We start from the raw sequence: 17645 nt of genomic DNA, 5'->3' as shown, positions 1-17645 counted from the left end.
CTGACTTCCAAAGTCGCAAGAATGTCTAGATTACGAGGTACTACAGCTAACTACAAGAGCAAGATAAGTGCATGTCGCACGGTTAGGTGCGAGTATGTTGCATGCAAAAGATCTAGAAGAAAGCACATACTGTGTTGTTTGAAGTAGTCCAGCTTAGAATATATGAAAGTTACACAAAATACTAATGTGGGTTTTTAGCGAGTAACGTACACAAGTTAATAATGCGATTTCACTAAGACTAGCTAGACTTTGATTCCTCGAACTATAGAGCTGGTTCAGTGTTTAGATTAGGTGTTGAGTTGTCCCGGATAATAAGCCGTCAAGCTAGGTGCAAGTGTTACGAACCGTTGTCTACCTTATTCGCTTCTCTTCTCTACCTCTAAAAGCTGCATGAACGTGTCTACAATCGTCTGCTTTAGCGGAAGGTAACCAATACCAGTCACCTCCACAACTTGGCCTCCATCGACGTTGTATATGCTCGGTCGAGCTTTCTCTCTGCCTGTACCAGGCTCGCCCACCGGCACCCTGTCCCTAAGGCTTTGAATCCCCTCCCTTGCCGCGTCTGCTGCACTCTGCCAGTCAAAATGTTCCGCGACCAGAAATCTCTTTCCTGCAACATTCGGCGCATCGAGTGCTGCAACCATCATAGCGGCAAGGCTGCGCACATCCACGAAACCACCATATTCGAGGGGTGGGAGCTCAGGAATGTCAATTAACAGGCTCCATAGCAATCTGACTGTAGATCGGACTTCAGATAATTTATCCAGCCTTTCAACGTGTGGACCAAGAACGAAAGAGGGGCAGAGACAGGTCAATTCGAAAGACGGTCGATGGTCTTGCATCCACTCCCATACGGCCCGCTCGGACAAGGCTTTTGATGCCTCGTACGCGTCAACATGGTTCGTCAATGCCTCCACGTCATTCCGCGTAATCGGATTCCAATCCTCCCCGGTATACACGTAGCCAGGTCGCTTGCCCTTGGAGTAGTCCAGGATAGCCGCGAGAGAGCTTAGATGAATGACCCTCCGAAATGATTTCTTATCCGCAAATCTTTCCACTGCGCTTAGAACGCCTATTGCACTTTTGACCGCCGGATCCAAAATCTCTTTCACGATATCGTCCGCAGGGTAGCACGCGGGGCTTGCTGTATGAATCACGCCAGTGATGCTGCTATCAAAGACGTCGCGGAAAGAATCTGTATCTGCAAGGTCCGTGACGAGAGCGATACGAAGTTGTTTGTCGATGTAGTCAGGAAACGTATCCCGCAATTGCGAGGCGGCTTTCTGAGATCGTACGGTGCCTCGAACTTTGAAGCCTTTTTCAAGTAGCTGTAGCACCACGTGACCAGCTATGTAGCCGTTCGCACCAGTAACTAGTATCGTCTGGTTGGATGAGGTCATGATATGTCGAACAAGTATCGAGAAAGAAATGACAAGGTCGTTCAATAAGCTTTTATTTCATTTTGAACTTGGGATTGGCGAACCCTGTATGCCATACGGACCAAATACGCACATTGAACAAGAAGATCACGCGGTGACTGAACGTCCTCCACGTGGTACATTCTACTCTTAATGCGGAGCAATTTCGTCCCGTTTGGCGTCGCAAGGCGGCCTTTACGGAATTAAGGCTGTGACCGTGCCGTGTCCGTGCACTTGAGGCCCGAATCTAGTTAACAGTTAGCGTACATGTATTGAGAAGAAGACGGTATACGGAGAGAAATACTTTGTGAAAGGAGAGGCCTTCCGGGCATCAACCCAGAGTTCGGTGGATTTGCAGTCGCATGCCTTTGACAAAGAGGTTAGCGTACTGCAGAAAGGAGCTGGGCACATCATGCTGGAGGATCTATCGTTCAGCATACGCAATGGAACCTTACTTCGCATATACGAGCACCCAAGCTCTGCCCTGGTCCTTTATGGGATGTAGAGATTGTACAACGTTTCTGTTTCCAAACCGCTTTGATGATTATATACTTGTTTGTTGTAAAAGCTCCATCCAATAATGCCATAGCCTTCTGGATACTACCTCAACGATGCAGCTTCAGGGTAAGTTCATTACGCCATGTATTTGTATGGGTTTCCATAGTTGGCCGTCTTTTCAAGCCGTAGCACCGCGTTGTGTCTCATGAGAGCGTCCGGAAATGCACTTCGTAAATTGTGGATTTCCGACCTGGAAGAAGTATTATACGCTCCGTCGCAACATCTAGCATGGAGCGGACGTTCTGGTGCCCTTTGGCCTTCAGACAACAAGATGTGGCTGACTTAGGAGCGCATACGTATGACGCATTGCTGGACATGTCGCTGACACCTTCCAGTCCGAGTCGATCCAGCGTGACGCGTGCAAGCTGAGCCATGTCTTTCATGGCCGCAATTATGTCCCTCCAGGGCATTACACTCATACCAGTAGTTACGACATTTGAGAAGCTCACATCCTCCACAGTTGAACGGTGACGGAGAAACAGTCCGAGCAGATCACGACCATGGATCCTACACTGGAAGAGATGCAGCGTTCGAAGGCTCATCCAGGAAGACTGCGCAAGAATTCTTCGTAATATAAAATACCCAAAGGGCAAATTGTGGCCATAGAAGTGTTCAACTCCATTAGTGTAGTACACCAACTCCGCTATCCAAATCAACAGCGGAAGAAACTGGTAGAGATCGATGCCACTCATTGCGAAGTCGAGCGTGAGACTTCGTACCTGAGGAGCCATTGCTATCCAAGCGCGATGATTGGTGTCGAAGATTTTGCCATCGGATAGAAGGTTCGTTGCAGTGACCGTCAGGTCAATCGTGAACTTGCTCAACTCAACCGAACTCAAGATTTCGAAGAGATTCTCAAGCATAATGATCTCTGCGTAATATTCGGTGAAGAAAAGGCCATCGATACTGAATTCCAAGATGGACTTTGAACCGTACGGAGCCGGATCGGCCGTTAGTTTGAGCTCATGTGCTCCAAGTTCGCGAAGGAGCGGCATGGTTCCCCTACTCCGTTTTATGGTCTTAGCAAAACGTTCCTCGTAAGAAGTACCTACTAGACGAGGATTAATCTTGATACTGTTCAGCATCGGGAACTTTGAGATGGCCCCTCGAATACATTCAGTTCCTGCCCGGAAGTGGTCTTGGTGGTCAATTAATCTCCTTAGCGTACCTCCGTGCTTTTGAAGCCAGCGACTATAACCATCTCGCTCATTCCATCGAACAACCAATGCTGACCCTGAATCTCTGCTAGTGTTACCTTTCCATAGCGGTTCCGGGAGCTTGACCATAGGCCATATTGGTCGGGCAGAGTCCACGTAGATGTAGCTCTCAGGATGCGGACAACCGGTAGAGGGCTCTTCCCACTGTTCCCTGACGTATTGGAGGTCCACTTCCAGATTCGTATTCAGAACCTCTGGGCCAAATTCCAGCTCTCGTACGTATGTGCGCAGCTGCTCGTCTTCTGATAAGGCCTTGAGGATTTCCAAACTCTGCGGCATTAGGCTGAATTTGGAAGATGCGAGGTGGCGCTGGAGGAAGGCGTCCCTAGTCTTCCAATGTATCGTTCGACTAGTGAGAAGGAGATTAAAAAGACTGATGAAGTCAATGATGAAGACCTCTCCGTCAGGGTACGAGGACCGTGAGTGGCATATCTGCGTCCAAAGCTCTGTTGGTAGGCTTTCAGCTGTAGCTTCTTGCATTTGGGAAAGTGGGGGTGATGACATTGCTGGTGCGGAGGAGTGTTGAGATACGTGGTAGCCGCAAAATGGTAGCAAGGAATGCAAACTAGCAATGCATGATCGGGACCTAAGCTGGAGAAGTTTGTCTGTCAGCTTGCGACCGCTTTGTCACGGAGGAGTGATCGGTAGCGGTACGCGAGAGACAATTATCTCTCTGTCTCATAGCACAGTTCCTAACGTGACTTCCAGAAGATGCCATAGACCCGAAGCCAGGGAGATATGGCATCTTACCGCATATCGCTCAATTTTCACGGCAGTGGTACCAGAAAGATATTCATAGCGGCGTTCACGGAAGTCCAACATGACAACTTGACTCATAAGTAAAGAATGTTCTAGAAGAGTATCGTACTTGCTGCACGGAAGCGGGTAGAATAAGCCTGTCACCTGCTTATGTCGTCGAGCGCTGGCATCACTGCAGCGACGATGTCCACAATTACTGAAGATCGAGTGAACCATGTACGGTACAGATAAGTTGGGAATAGATACCAAAGCCTACCTATAGTTGCCCAGTAGAAGCAGACCCTGCCATGTAACGAACACAGCTAATGATCTTCGCAGTGACATCGCCTCCGATCCGATAATCGACTAGAAGGCCGACGCCGATAGGGCACACGCTGTTGCAAAAACATGCGCAAGAGACGATTTGGTAGTGCGTCTTTGTTTGGTGTGGTGGCGACTTAGTGGTCAAAGCTCTGTCGCCCATTTCCACTCGTCGGGCATGATGCGCGACGCCCCACTTGAGCCGACGCGCCCCGGACGCGACATCCAGCCTCTCAGCTTTCTGACCACTCGAATCAACTCATCGCACGAACAACCCCAAGATATCGAAGGCCGTACATACAATAGTATACATAGGAGTTCGGTCAAATTGACCAAGCTAGATAAGCAGATAGGAATGACACTTCAGAGTAAAAACGGCAGCTTGGTGTGTCCAGATGTCTTGCGCATCTGATCGGATCTCATTGGACTCATGCGAAGAGAACACACTATAATCCACATCTCACCCGTAACGCGCTCATAACCTCCGTGAAGCCGCTCTAGTCTTTCCAACACCACCGGGACGGGCAGCAGCAGCACTACCACCACCACTACCTACACAAAAAGTGCCTGGTCGCTTGCTTTGCTGGAAGCTCATCTGCCTCGTTTCGTTTACTGTGGGCTGGGAAGGAGCCGCAGGAATAGAGGCGGAAGTAGGAGCCGGAAGAGAAGGCGGTGAGATCTTCACCAGCCGTGGCGTTGCTGGAGGGGGGTTGGAAGAGGCTGTGAAGCCGGCAAACCCGGCTGGAGAAGGAGCACCAGCGACGTGTTGGGTCGGCCATGAGGTATTCCATATCTTTTGCGTGATGGCAGGAGGGGCTCCGAAGTCGTTGTAGCTCACAAGGGGTGCCGAAGAGGGAGTGGGTATGACGACCGGCACGAAAGCGACGACGACACCACGGCCAGCCTCAACGATCTCGTTGCCGAAGACGCGCGGACCAGACAGCGGATACCAAACGCCACGAAGGCGTAAATCGACTTATCGTCGGTTACTAGACGACCCGGAAAAACGAGGGGATATCATGGAAGAACGTATCTTGTGGAAGAAGAGGACATGGGAGACCATCATCAATCGCCAGGGTGTAAACTAGGTAAGTCTGGAACTGGGTTCCGTCGATACTGAGCTCCGCAATGACAATGCCAGCATTGTCTATAAGAGCTTCAAGGAATAGCACTACGACGAAGTGGTCATGATGAAGTTGTCTTCACATGCAAAGACGGTGGTCGCATTCGACTAATCGTTAGTTATGAGATCGTGAAAAAGATTTATCAGTGGCGGATATACAACATTAACATAGAAGTTATCAGTCTTTTGACGAAAGTGTCAGCATCCTCATCCACTGTGTTGACAGAAGTATCAGCATCTTCGTCCGCCAGAGAAGAAGTTCAATAACACTGTAAGTTTCGTTCTCGAAACTTCCTTCTAAGTTTTTGTGTTCTTCGCGCCTGGAACCTTGAAGATTCAGCCCCGTTTGCTGTACCACCTGGACAGATTTCAATCATGAACGGTTTGGGACGCTTCGCTCTGCTGGTCTAATCCCGGGTCAGCACTCTTAGTTGTGTTGACATAAATCTGCGAGCTAGTATGAACGTTGTGTACAATTAGCATAGTAATGTACCTCAGCGCTATTCGTCAAACTCCAGCTCTTTCTGCTGTTATGCGATTCAGAATATCTGGCCAATATCAACAGCAAGAAGCCCTTACGTCATACGTAGAGCCCCGTTGGAAGTTATGATTATCCTCAGATGTGTAAGCTACCAAGCCACATCTGTCTAGCAGCTGAGCGCCGCAGCAAAGGCCATAGCCAGAACCATCGTGACACTCGCAGCGATCGTCCCAGCCGCACCTGTCTCCTTGGGCGCTTCAGCCCCTGATGTGCCCGATGCACCACCCTTCTGCGTCCCACTATCACCTTTCCCAGCCCCGGTCTTGTTCGATATGGCTTGGGAGAATAGCAATCCCTGCACCACCTGCAGCGCGTCAAACACCTCATTCAGGTTGCCGTCGCTAGCACTAGCAGCTGTCCAATTACCACCGTCCGGATTGGCCCACGCTAGCGAGCATTTAACGTCCTCAGAATCTCCGTCGCATGCGCTGGCGGCGGCTTTGGCAGAGGTTTCGAGCTTCTTGGTAAGGGGCCCTGCGAGAGCAGGAGCGGCGACGACTGCGCGGGCATAAGAGCGAGCAGCGATACCCTTGAAAGCACGCATATCTATGTCGCACTTTCCGTTGTTTTCGCAGGCTGTTTCAGTGAGAATGTCGTCTTCGAAGAAGATATCGGAGGAGTTCATGAAGCCTTTTAGTGCATCGGTCCATTTCTGCTTGCCGTCGGTCTTTTGTGGTTATTAGTGCGATGTTAGAGCAAGCTGTATCGGGAGGTACGTACGATATTTTGCATGATAGCAGAACCCTCGGTATAGGTGGCGTGGTCGTAGGTCCACTGGATCTTGTTGATATTGCCACAATCGTTCGTGGGACGAGCACCGTCATACACCTGATAGTCGTCGCTGATGAGACCGGTATCCTTAGCCCAAGTAAACGACTTCTCAGCCCACTCAGAATACGTTTCGTTGCCGGTGAATTTAGCCAGACGGGCAGCCAGGAGGAAAAATTCGCCGTTGGCAGCTCCATTCTTGTAATCGTATCCTTCCTGGAAACTAAAGATAGCCCAGCGAAGACCGCCTTTACAGCTTTCTTCATCCCAGCGTAGCACCTGTATATCGAACACATCTGCAGCATACTCCACCCAGGATCTGTTTTCCGGCTTTGGGAAATCAGATTCTGCGGCGGTCATGGCCGCGAGAGCCCATATGCTTTGGTCTTCGTTGGTAATGTATGCAGTCTGGTTTGCCGGCAAGAAGGTGTAGTCTTCCCCAAGTTGCGCTTGAATGCCTTCAGAAACGACAGAGTCATACTGGGTATCGCCCGTCAAGTAAGAATACTCGATCAATGCGTTGAACATGATACCTCCTTCCCACCAGAAATAGGGATCTGGAAATACACCGGGGGTTCCTGATTCGGAGACGCCCTCATTGTAGAACGTAACGAGACCATTTGCAAGAGTCTTTGCAACGTTCCTGATAGAGTCTGTACACATTAGCTTCGTAGTCGCGCGATTGGAAAAGATCGTCATTACCCTGGTTCTGAACATCCAAGTCTAACGCCGCGGACCTAACAATGCATGATAAAGCGAGTGACAGCACACTAGCGCGTGCAAACATGACGAAAGAGTAAAAGAGTGTGATTGCGCAAAGAAAGAGGGAACTAAAGTGGGATTGCAGCACGTTCAAGAACAAAAAAGGGAAAAGCAGTTGACGATGTTTGTAGGTGTCGCATGTCGACGCTAGTTTTGTGGAGGCCTGCCGCCTTGCCGTACCACCAATTGTTGCTCAGCGGCTGATTAGCGTAGAACGCCTGAACCCGAAAAAGCTCGTGGCTCATCTCGTGTAGCCATTCAGGGGCACTACAGCATCCTACGAGACACCTAATACGGGCGTAAAGATGCCTTGCAATGTGTGTTGGAGGTGGCACAGCCCTATGGCTGTCAGGTGTGTACGCCTCGTTCCAGAGCCAAGAGCTTGGGAACATGGCATTTGGGACGCATGGGCTACTTCTTTTCGTTGCCAACTGCTCCTGGACTGGGTATGCGATCTCTTCCTGTACCCTGCCGAAGTCAGATAGCATCACATCAATTTGCCTTCCCGCCAATCCCCATCTTCGCGACCAAAGCCTCGGCAATATCGTGCGCAAAGCCCTCATCGTTGACAGCGCGCTCATCCTCATTGATTTGAATATCGCTGTCCCGAAGTCCATTTCGTAGCGCATCGAAAAGCGCAGCATCTGCCTTTTGGTCTTCCAATGGTCCATCAGGGACCGCGATCATGCTGATACCACCTTTCGGAAACCAGACCTGAATCACTTCTGGTGTTTTCGCATGACTTTTCAATTTCGTCGCAATGAATTCGCCAACTTGGGTTGCTTCGTCTACCGAGGTCCTCATCAAGGTCACGACAGGATTGTGCCCGTATAGCTTGCGGTCCTTGTATCGTTCCGGTACCGTGTTCACGGGACCAAAGTTCGTCATGTCCGTCGCGCCTACAGAGACGATGTTTGGTATTCCGGCTTCTGCGGCGGCTTCGAGGCGATGCTCGCCGGCGCTCATGACACCGCCGGAGATATGATCGCATATCTCGGTAGTGGTAAGATCCAGGACTGCATCAAGGCCCCCTTCTCGAATAAGTCGCTCCATGGCTTTTCCACCGTGACCGGTAGCGTGGAAAACGTACGTCTCGATATCGTAGTTGTCTTCGAGATGTTTTCGGATGAAGTCAACAGCTGGCGTAGTAACACCGAACATGGTGATGCCGACACGCTTCTTCCGCGGTTGAGCTGTATCTTGTTGGCGAGACGCGTATGCGCGAGCCATTCCGGCGATGGCTGCTCCAGCATTGCTGAGCACGTTGCGGAGTACTTGGTTAAGACCAGCCACGTCTACAACGCTGTACATCATCGTGATGTCGGTCTCACCTACGATAGGTCCAGTATCGCCGCTTGCCACGGTTGACACAATGAGCTTCGGGAAGCCGATAGGGAGCGCAGTTCTCATCACTTCCGCGGCGAGCGATGTGCCACCCGAACCTCCTGCATTGATTGCGGCGTGTATCTTTCCTTCTTCAAAAAGCTTCTTCACAGCTTTGGTAGCGCAGGCAGCCATTGTTCTGATGACTTCTCCCCGAGGTAGCTTGCTCACATCTTTCACATCTCCGTGATCTTCTAGCAGTTGGTGTTGACTAATAGTAATGGCATCGTACTCCTTGTGGCGCCGACCCACATCCATCAGCATGACATCGACATTGTTCCCTTCTATCTCTTTGCGAAGGAAAAGCAGCTCCTCCAACTTTGTGTCGCAAGTACCGAGAAGAACCACACGTGTGTTGGAAGACATAATCGCGTGATCATCCGGAAAAAAGTACGTTATAGATGCTCTAGGTATCGTGAGAGGGCGTCGGCTGTAGATGCTCAAGCCAGTGTACTACATCCCCGCGCTTGCATTACGTCATCGTGCATGCTTCAACAACCTTTCTTAGCATCATCGCTACAACATCAACACTGTGGAAGGCAACATCCAATACTGAAAATCCCTTTCTTGTCTCAGTTGTAAGTTGGGATAACTCCATATTAAACAACATGTCACCACCGACCGATCGTAAGACCATACTGCAGAACCTCCGCTCGCAGATCGACAATGGCAAAATCGTCGTTGGGGCAGGCGCTGGCATCGGGTTAAGCGCAAAGTTCATCGAAGCTGGTGGTGGCGACTTGATCATTATATACAACAGTGGAAGGTATCGGATGGCAGGCCGAGGCTCGTTAGCTGGTTTAATGCCGTACGGAAACGCTAATGATGTCGTATTGGAAATGGTATGCAAGCCTCGTTTGACCCCAAAGACGGAAGTCTGTGGGGAGGATTAAATGACTAATGATTCCAGGCTGGCGAAGTTCTTCCTATAGTCAAATCCACGCCAGTGCTAGCTGGTGTGTGCGCAACCGACCCCTTCCGAGACATGTCTCGCTTCCTGAAGCAACTGAAAGACCTTGGTTTCGCCGGCATCCAAAACTTTCCTACCGTCGGTTTGATCGATGGAACTTTCCGGCAGAATCTCGAAGAGACGGGGATGTCGTATGACGCCGAAGTGGAAGTAATGAAGATGGCACGCGAAATGGATCTCCTAACAACGCCGTATGTGTTTAATGTTGAAGAGGCGAAGAAGATGGCAAATGCAGGGGCCGATATCTTGGTCGCACATATGGGACTTACGACGAATGGAAGTATTGGGGCGAGTAGTGGGAAGAGCTTGGACGATTGCGTGAAATTGATCCAAGAGATTCGTGATACCGCTACAGGAATCAAGGAGGATGTCATCATCCTGTGCCATGGTGGACCAATTGCAATGCCAGAGGATGCGGAGTATGTGATCAGCAGGACGAAGGGCGTGCATGGCTTTTATGGTGCAAGCTCAATGGAGCGCCTGCCAGTTGAAGACGCGATAACGAACATCACAAAAACGTTCAAGAGGTTGAAGCCTGGGTCATCGGCGTAGTTTAGCAACGAAGAAACAAACTAGATGCTATTGTTACATAGCGCTCGTAGTCTTCGAGTCACATGGTCCAGTACAGTATATCCAATTTGCTCTATAAGTCCAGGGGTGGAACATGGTTCTATATCTACAAAGTATAGCGAAAGTCAGGATGGCGATCGCCAAGCTTCCGAGGCACGTTGATGGTTTAAAGAAAAGTGTCAAATGGTTGGGAAGGTCCAACTTCATCTCTTTGGCATGTTTGCGATAGTTCAAGCCTATACATCGTATAATGCCGACTTCGGTTTTGGAAAGCGGTGGTAGCAGTCGTGAGATTGCGATTGCTGATGTTGGCTGAATATCTGCAGAGAGTACCGACGACCCGGTGAAAATGCGCACTCCAACATCTAATCTGGAGGCGAGGGCTGCGCCGACTGTACAATATCAGAAATGGCGTCCTGTGAAGAAGAGAGGTCGGCATACCGCTCGCCGATATGCTCAACATCATCTCCAACCGCAATAAAACGCGCCAAGCGACTCCATGTCTACATTGTCGTATCAGTGAACCCCATTTGATTTCCTGCAAGAACTCAATACCGTGTTCATTCCACTTGCGACATCCAACGATCCTATGTTTATCTGAAGTTTTGTAGATACGGCGGTAAACTCCGAAGCTGTGTACGTTCAAAGTCTCCGTGCTTAAACCTCGGATATTTATTCCATGCAATTCGCAGCGTGACGATTGATCTTATTGCCACGGCGTGCGTCTCCGTTGCTTATCGATCGGGAATTGTTGGACAGGCCGACACCCCTGCTCAAGCGGGTCAATACCCCACAACTGCATGTGCATAATGTTGGGTAACATTTTCTGGTATGCTGGTATGCTCCTACAAGACACGCGCTGAAAGCAGGAGCGCTCGTCAAACCCAAGGTTGTTCAAGTTTTGCTCGAAGTTTGTTCAGACCGTAAATGGCACATCTACAGCATGGTTGAACTACAACATCGCGTCTTTAGCGGTACGAAGACGCAAGAAAACAACGTGACCTTTCCAGAAATGCAAATATACCATTTTTTGTAGGCGCTATGTTGCGATGCTACACTATATAAATACAAAGGACGTCTTTCTTTACCACAGCCTCCGACCTATGCCTTCTCAGCAGTCAAAGCTGTCGCCTCAGGAATTTCTGGGTCTCCTTCTCTCTCCTTCTTGCCCTCGCGTCCGAGTTCTGTCTTTCCTGAAGCTCATGCGGTGCGCGAGTATAGGTCTGCTCATACTGCTCGCGCAGTATCTCCATACTCGCCGGAACGCCCGCCTGAGCCATTCTACTCAGATCCGCCATTGACCGCGAATTGAACCGCTTGATGTCTCGCTCACCCGGAGGCACGTTCGCCAGGTTTGTGTCAATCGGCGCGTATTGGCTACGGCGATTCAGAGCCACATTGACCCGCCCTGGACTCGGCGCCGTCGCTGTTATCGAATCCGGCGAGCTAGGCCGTGGCCCTTGAGTCGGGAACATGATGGGGAATTGGACTGGTTGCTGCAGCCACTGACCTTGTTCATCCTCTTGCTGAGACAAGTACTTTGACACCGGATTCCGGTTCCCTGGAGGCGGTGCTGGTGGTGTCGTCCTAGAAGCATTGGCAAATTCAGAGGGCTTCTGTGGCACTGGAAGAGGCATTTTGTGTATGTTCAGAGGACAAGGCATGAGACTGTCATGAACTAGACCTGAGGCGGCAGGACCGTCCATGAAACTGCGGTCGTCGAGAGAACCTGTCAACCATGACTGCCGATCGCTAGGTGGGGTCACGGCATCTCCGTTCAGGTCCAAGACCATTGACATAGTCGATAGGGTCGGCGAAGGTGTCCCCTGCTGTGTTGTCGCCGGTAGTGGATGTGGCGTTACCGACCGCAGCGACGTGGACGTTCTAGGTGCGAAGACGTCAACAGCCTGTCGCATTGGGGATTCCGAACGCAGTGATCTCCCGGATTCGGGGGTGTTCAAGGTCGAGCGACTCAGATCAGGATTCGTGACGTGCCATTCTTGTATTGGCGGCAAAGGAGCGATACTACCCACGGCATCCTGAACTTCTGGAACAGAGACTCGGTCAATCTCCCCAACTACGCTGCCTGGAGCATACGCAGCCCTTGATGGAGAACCGACTTCGAATCTGTTGGCCTGGTTCTCCCCTCGAGACCATAATCCGCCGCGGATTGCATTCTTCGCCAAAATCTTCGCCGCGTTCTTCGCCTCAACTATACCTTTGAAGCCTAACGTTGCCTCGTTCATACCCTTCGTGATTTTTTCACCGCCTTTGGTAAGCACATGCTGAACCAGAGACGAAGAGGACAAGGAATCTCCAGGAACATTGTAGTTGTTCACGGTCACTGGACCGTAGAACCTATACTGTACCGGACTCTGTCGTGAGTGTGATGAGACTACGATTGCCGGGATTGTCGGATCGGGAGCAGTTACTAGCGCTTGTCTCTCGACATCGATGAGAGTTGGAGGCCGAGATTTTGCAATAGGCTTACGCACAACGCTCGCATTTGATGTTCGAGACGACGGCGGTCGAACAACAGATGATGACCCACTCGAAGGTGAAGAGAACAACAGGGACGTGGACGGTCGAGAGCCTTGAGCTCCCAGCTGCTGATGTTCACCGGACTCATGACGCCATAAATCTGACGGAGCGGTCTGTGGCTGTTCATGGCGGTGGGGATGTTGTGTTTCCAAGGCTGTGACGAACGAGCCTTCAGAAGACACGGCACCCAATCGAGTCAGAGCGTTAATTGCTTGCGATGATGGCGGATATGCGCCAGGAAGTCGCTCGCTGGATCTGCTGTCGTCCAAAGGGCGTCGAGCTGTCCGGTGCCTCCGAGATAGTATCCCGGAAAGTGGTACTGGGCCGCCACGAGGTGCTTCAATACTCGCGTAAGACTGTGGGTACGCACCTGGCAACTTCGGGGTGTTAACTTCTGATATCCATCGCCCCACCGTACTACGTGCAGCCGAGCTTGCCTGGGAAGGAGACGGAGGATAGGCGCCGGGATGTACCGAAGTATCGTCGCTAGTTTGCAGCTCGCTTGAAATATCTTGAGGTACTTCGAACGAATCCGCTCCCTGCGTATGGTTCTCTTCTACCATGTGGCGCGATGGTAGAGGGGTCGAAGCCATCAATCGAATAGAAGACCCGCTTCTAGCAGAAGATGAAAATGAAAGAACTGCACCCGGTAGATACGGAGCCCTCACGTCGAGTCTGCTGCAATCCGTTGTAGATGTGGCCGGAAGAGCAGCAGGGCCATTGCTTCGAAAGCTTGCGGCTAATTGCAAACTTGCTGCCTGAGATTCTGGTGTCTCGGCGATTGGTATTAGGGGCCGCAAGAGTGCATCGAGATCCTGGATCGATTCTTGAGCACCAGCCACGCTCGCTTGCTCCTGCTCAGGGACCGAGCCCGGAGGGTAGGAGGCTGCGGCTCCCAACACTGGACGTCCATATATATCCTGAGTCGCTGATCGCTGGCTGGCCTGCTCATGCTCAATGACAGAGCGCGGCATATCTCGCCGAGTTTGCTCGACTTTCGCAGCATAATTCAAATGCTCGTCGTCCTGACTCAGCCGTATGGCAAGCTGCATCTGCTCGTCTTCATCCAGGTCACCAACAGCGTAGTCCGCCTGGAGACGGGCAAGTTCCTCGGCTTTTCGCTTCCGCTCACGTTCAGCGGCGGCCTTGATCTCAATGATTGCTTTGTAGATGCTCTCCTGCCGCTGCCGCTCACGTTCGGCTGCCAACGTTCTCTCAACAATGGCCTGTTCTTCCTCTTCTCGCGCAACTTGAGCCCGAGCGCGTTCTTCGCTCCGAGATAGCGATTCAGCCTTTCGAATATCCTCTTGGTAACGAATCCGTGCTTCACGCTCGGATAGTAGTTGGGCTCCAAGTATCTCTCGTTGTTCCGCATCGTCAGCTGCAAGACGATCAAGATCCGCCTGTTTTGTCATTACTCGGCTGACATCAAGCGCAAGACGAGTCTCCCCATCCTCTTCTGCGTGCGGGCGGTCGGCTTCAGCAGTTGTAGGATGCTGTGACTCTTCAACTATAGCGGTATCTAGACTCAACCGTATAGCAGTTTCCAAGTCTTCGTTTTCTTTCCGGTCAAGGTCCTTGGTCACCTCCGCCGCAATCCATGGTAGATCCTCCGGCTCGAAGTCGTCGTCTGAGTCGGTCGTCGGAATGTTTCTAGCCTCGTTCTCGGCCTGTACGATGCGAGCTAGGTCGGCCGGGTCAGCCGGCCAAGCCCAGTCTGGCGGATTGTTTGTGGGGAACGACATCTTCTGTGATGCGGTATGCGAGGAATGTGGCTGTCGCGCGGTAGAGCCGGTAGGTTCGGGGATGTGATGAGTGAAGGTGAGAGTAGAGGTGGGGAGTGGTTGGGGTGCCTGTAGTGTGTGTCGGGCTGGGCCTTTTATCGGTAGAAGGCTTACACTGCCAGCATCGTTGCTCACATGTGTCTCCTGAACAGGAGTGTTCCGGATATAATTTCTCTAACGTCATAGCTGTTCCGGAAAAGGCGCGATGAGATACGCTACCCGTGTGATGGTCATAGCACTTCTCGGGCGTTGAGGTACAGAGCTCCAGTTGACGCGAAGATCCCTGGATGAACATCGCTATATCTCGACTAAAATAGATAGACCGAACGTTGCGCCTACCGGGTCGTGTGTCCTATTTAATAATGTAAGGTATGAGTTGATATATCGAATGATGTGGGCAAATGGGTGAAATTACTGCATGGGGTATCGCATTCTTTGTCAAGAAGGTTTGTGTATCGATTAGAATCGTCGCTGTTTGTATTCGCATTTCTTTGTGGTGTCGCGAGGAAGTTTTGTTCCGGCAATTACACTTTGTTTCTCTCACGTGTCCAGTCCTGGTTCTACTGCTTTCGGGGTTGCTTTCCTGATGGAAGTTGGTATGTCCAACAGATAGACTGAGCAGTTTTGAATGTGAGTAATGTATCGTTCACAATCCACATCCAGTAGTCAACGCATCGACAACTTGTTTCCGAAACTCAATCATGCCTTTAACCGGATCGTCGTAGTGCCAAGTAAGGCATTTGAGCACGACCTGCGCATAAGCCTTCCCCATCTCTCTCTCAATGTCGATACTGTTAGCCCAATCCAGTGTCGCATTGTGAACGCGATTGAAGAGATCTTGCTGCTGCACTATGCCGAAGATGGGAAACTTTTCTATACGACGAGCGAAGACTTTCGCCATCGTTCGCCATAGCCCGAGCTCGAGAAGAACCACACCAAGGGAATATATCTCATGCTCATTCGAATATTCAGACGATGGTCGGCCGAAACGGTCGTGATGTCGGTACAGGTTCGGCTCCAATGCAAAGTGCGTAGCGTCGAGAGGTTGCAGGACGCCCCAGCCTACAAAGAAAGGAGATAACTCGAGGTCGTTCAAAGACCGTGGAATCATCGCAATACTACGCGACTGTACGTTTCCATGTACCCAACCGGAGGCGTGCGACTCAAGTAGTGTGCTCGTCAACGCTCTGGCTATGAGAAAGCGGCTTCCTATCGAAGGTCTGACTGTCGGGCCCTTTGAGATCAAATCATGCAAAGACGGTGGATTTGATGCCCAAGGATGGCTTTGCGGTGCTCGGTAGACGATCAGACTCCTTTTGTTTAGCGGATCATCGATGAAACCCATGCAACTAAGTGTGTGCAGCTGGTAGCCATCCTGAGCGTCGCTCTTGACAGATACATCAGTCTGGTGAGGGCTTTGTAGTAACCACGTAAGATGACACATGTATTCAGCGGGGGTCTCGCTATCCGCTCTCGGTTCCACCAAAACGTCAACCTCCTCGCTACCATCGTCGTATATCGTCTTGATTAGACTTTGTGATGGATGTTCGGTGCTTATTGTGTCCCTCAGTGCGCCTACAAGCGCGCTGTAATCGCCCAAAGGCTCTGCACCTGCTCGGTGCTGGCGCTCTAGTTGCTCTGCTACGCCAAGGATTGCAGCCTGCCTGGTGTTATTGAAACCTGGATCTGGTGGCCCAATACCAAGGAAGACAATCTCTACAGATTGTCGAAGCCGATGCGTCCATTGCAAACAGTTGAGGTTAAGCGCGACCATTTCCTCTTCTCCGAACAATGTCTTGTAGAGCCTAGGTCGCGCCTTTTCGCGCCAAAGTTGTGACCGCTCTTTCATCTCCTCTCTCCAGCTCTTCTGTTCGTATTGAACATCCAATGACGCGGCACGACCGCGCTTTAGGTCCTCGATGCTTCTTTGTCCTGCGTCAGGGATAGGACTTTTGCCTATGTACCTCCATGCCTCCCGATGCGCGGCTAGCGACTTGTTGAGTGAGTATAGAGAGTACTCTACATCACTCGTTAAGATACGATGCACACGGCTGTCGCGTAAGATCCCGGTCAAGTCGCTGAAGCAGACGTTCGAAAATACATCCAAGAAAACGAGTGTTTCGTTTAGGAAGTTGTTTGTATGTGGTATGCCGCTTGTGTCTTTCGTGACATCGCGGATAAAGATCAGAGTTGCGCAAATCACTGTAGCAGCGTTAGCATGTCAGCTTGCGACTGCGTGGTCTTTGTTTGGTGTTTGAGTTAGGACAAACGAGCAAGAGCTTCCCAGTCCAGAAAGTGTTTGCAGCGCATAACGGAATTTTCTTCGAATGCTACAAGGAGCTATCTACTAGGATACGTACGATGTATGAGCTCGAGGGATGCGCTGACATCGTCCATGGCGTCGCAAGCTACCCACGAATGGTAGACCTCAAGATACAGTCAACAGAACACGATGCAGTTGCAGAGAGTAATGTGAGGAGTGCATTAGCGGCGCAAGCTGTCAAGACAGTGAGCGAACGGCAATGCGGCGTGCCATCGCGCTAAGCCACCACGCCGGCGTCGTGTTCCAGCTAAATTTAAGTTACCCCGCCACATGGCCGTTATGAACGACCCTGATATGCGACACGGGCGAATGATTGACGTGATTTAATGAAAATATGTGAAATTCGAGGATAAGGTGGTTGGGAAGTGGGAAGTCTGGCGGCTGCCCAAGATCTGGCTTCCAAATTACCTGCAGCGTCATTGCCCGTGCACAGCTTGAAAGAAACTAGCTACCCAGGTGTATGTGGACCCATGTTAACGTTCGCATTCAGCTTCTCCAGCTTTTCATCGTTTCTTCCGTATGGTAACATTCAATCTAGTTAATGCACTATATCCTACTATTGAGTTTTGAGCATAACATGCACCAAGGTAATCTTGAGAACGGTCACATGACGATGTTAGCTCCAGAT

At 50.8% G+C, this 17645-nt stretch overlaps 7 protein-coding genes across 7 annotated transcripts; 1 reads left to right on the top strand and 6 right to left on the bottom strand.

The window, feature by feature from the left end:
• Positions 1-356: 356 nt before the first annotated feature.
• ALTATR162_LOCUS5535 (uncharacterized protein) lies at positions 357-1400 on the bottom strand (the record flags this gene model as incomplete). Its single annotated transcript, XM_043313154.1, has 1 exon — positions 357-1400. The coding sequence occupies one exon, from the start codon at positions 1398-1400 to the stop codon at positions 357-359; it is 1044 nt and encodes a 347-aa protein (XP_043169089.1).
• Positions 1401-2119: 719 nt separating this feature from the next.
• ALTATR162_LOCUS5534 (uncharacterized protein) lies at positions 2120-3697 on the bottom strand (the record flags this gene model as incomplete). Its single annotated transcript, XM_043313153.1, has 1 exon — positions 2120-3697. One exon carries the CDS (start codon positions 3695-3697, stop codon positions 2120-2122), a length of 1578 nt encoding a protein of 525 aa, XP_043169088.1.
• Positions 3698-6022: 2325 nt separating this feature from the next.
• ALTATR162_LOCUS5533 (uncharacterized protein) lies at positions 6023-7471 on the bottom strand (the record flags this gene model as incomplete). The annotated part of the gene is made up of 3 exons (XM_043313152.1): positions 6023-6583; positions 6637-7337; positions 7387-7471. 3 exons carry the CDS (start codon positions 7469-7471, stop codon positions 6023-6025), a joined length of 1347 nt encoding a protein of 448 aa, XP_043169087.1.
• A 467-nt stretch (positions 7472-7938) lies between these two features.
• Positions 7939-9195, bottom strand: ALTATR162_LOCUS5532 (uncharacterized protein; the record flags this gene model as incomplete). The annotated part of the gene is made up of 1 exon (XM_043313151.1): positions 7939-9195. The coding sequence occupies one exon, from the start codon at positions 9193-9195 to the stop codon at positions 7939-7941; it is 1257 nt and encodes a 418-aa protein (XP_043169086.1).
• Positions 9196-9437: 242 nt separating this feature from the next.
• ALTATR162_LOCUS5531 (uncharacterized protein) lies at positions 9438-10351 on the top strand (the record flags this gene model as incomplete). The annotated part of the gene is made up of 2 exons (XM_043313150.1): positions 9438-9671; positions 9740-10351. 2 exons carry the CDS (start codon positions 9438-9440, stop codon positions 10349-10351), a joined length of 846 nt encoding a protein of 281 aa, XP_043169085.1.
• Positions 10352-11487: 1136 nt separating this feature from the next.
• Positions 11488-14655, bottom strand: ALTATR162_LOCUS5530 (uncharacterized protein; the record flags this gene model as incomplete). Its single annotated transcript, XM_043313149.1, has 1 exon — positions 11488-14655. One exon carries the CDS (start codon positions 14653-14655, stop codon positions 11488-11490), a length of 3168 nt encoding a protein of 1055 aa, XP_043169084.1.
• Positions 14656-15340: 685 nt separating this feature from the next.
• ALTATR162_LOCUS5529 (uncharacterized protein) lies at positions 15341-17091 on the bottom strand (the record flags this gene model as incomplete). The annotated part of the gene is made up of 2 exons (XM_043313148.1): positions 15341-16896; positions 17055-17091. 2 exons carry the CDS (start codon positions 17089-17091, stop codon positions 15341-15343), a joined length of 1593 nt encoding a protein of 530 aa, XP_043169083.1.
• Positions 17092-17645: the final 554 nt, after the last annotated feature.

The sequence above is a fragment of the Alternaria atra genome (genome assembly GCF_907166805.1).
Source record: "Alternaria atra isolate CS162 genome assembly, contig: 25, whole genome shotgun sequence".
In the NCBI taxonomy this organism is placed as follows: domain Eukaryota; kingdom Fungi; phylum Ascomycota; class Dothideomycetes; order Pleosporales; family Pleosporaceae; genus Alternaria; species Alternaria atra.
This window is presented reverse-complemented; position numbering and strand designations above follow the sequence as displayed.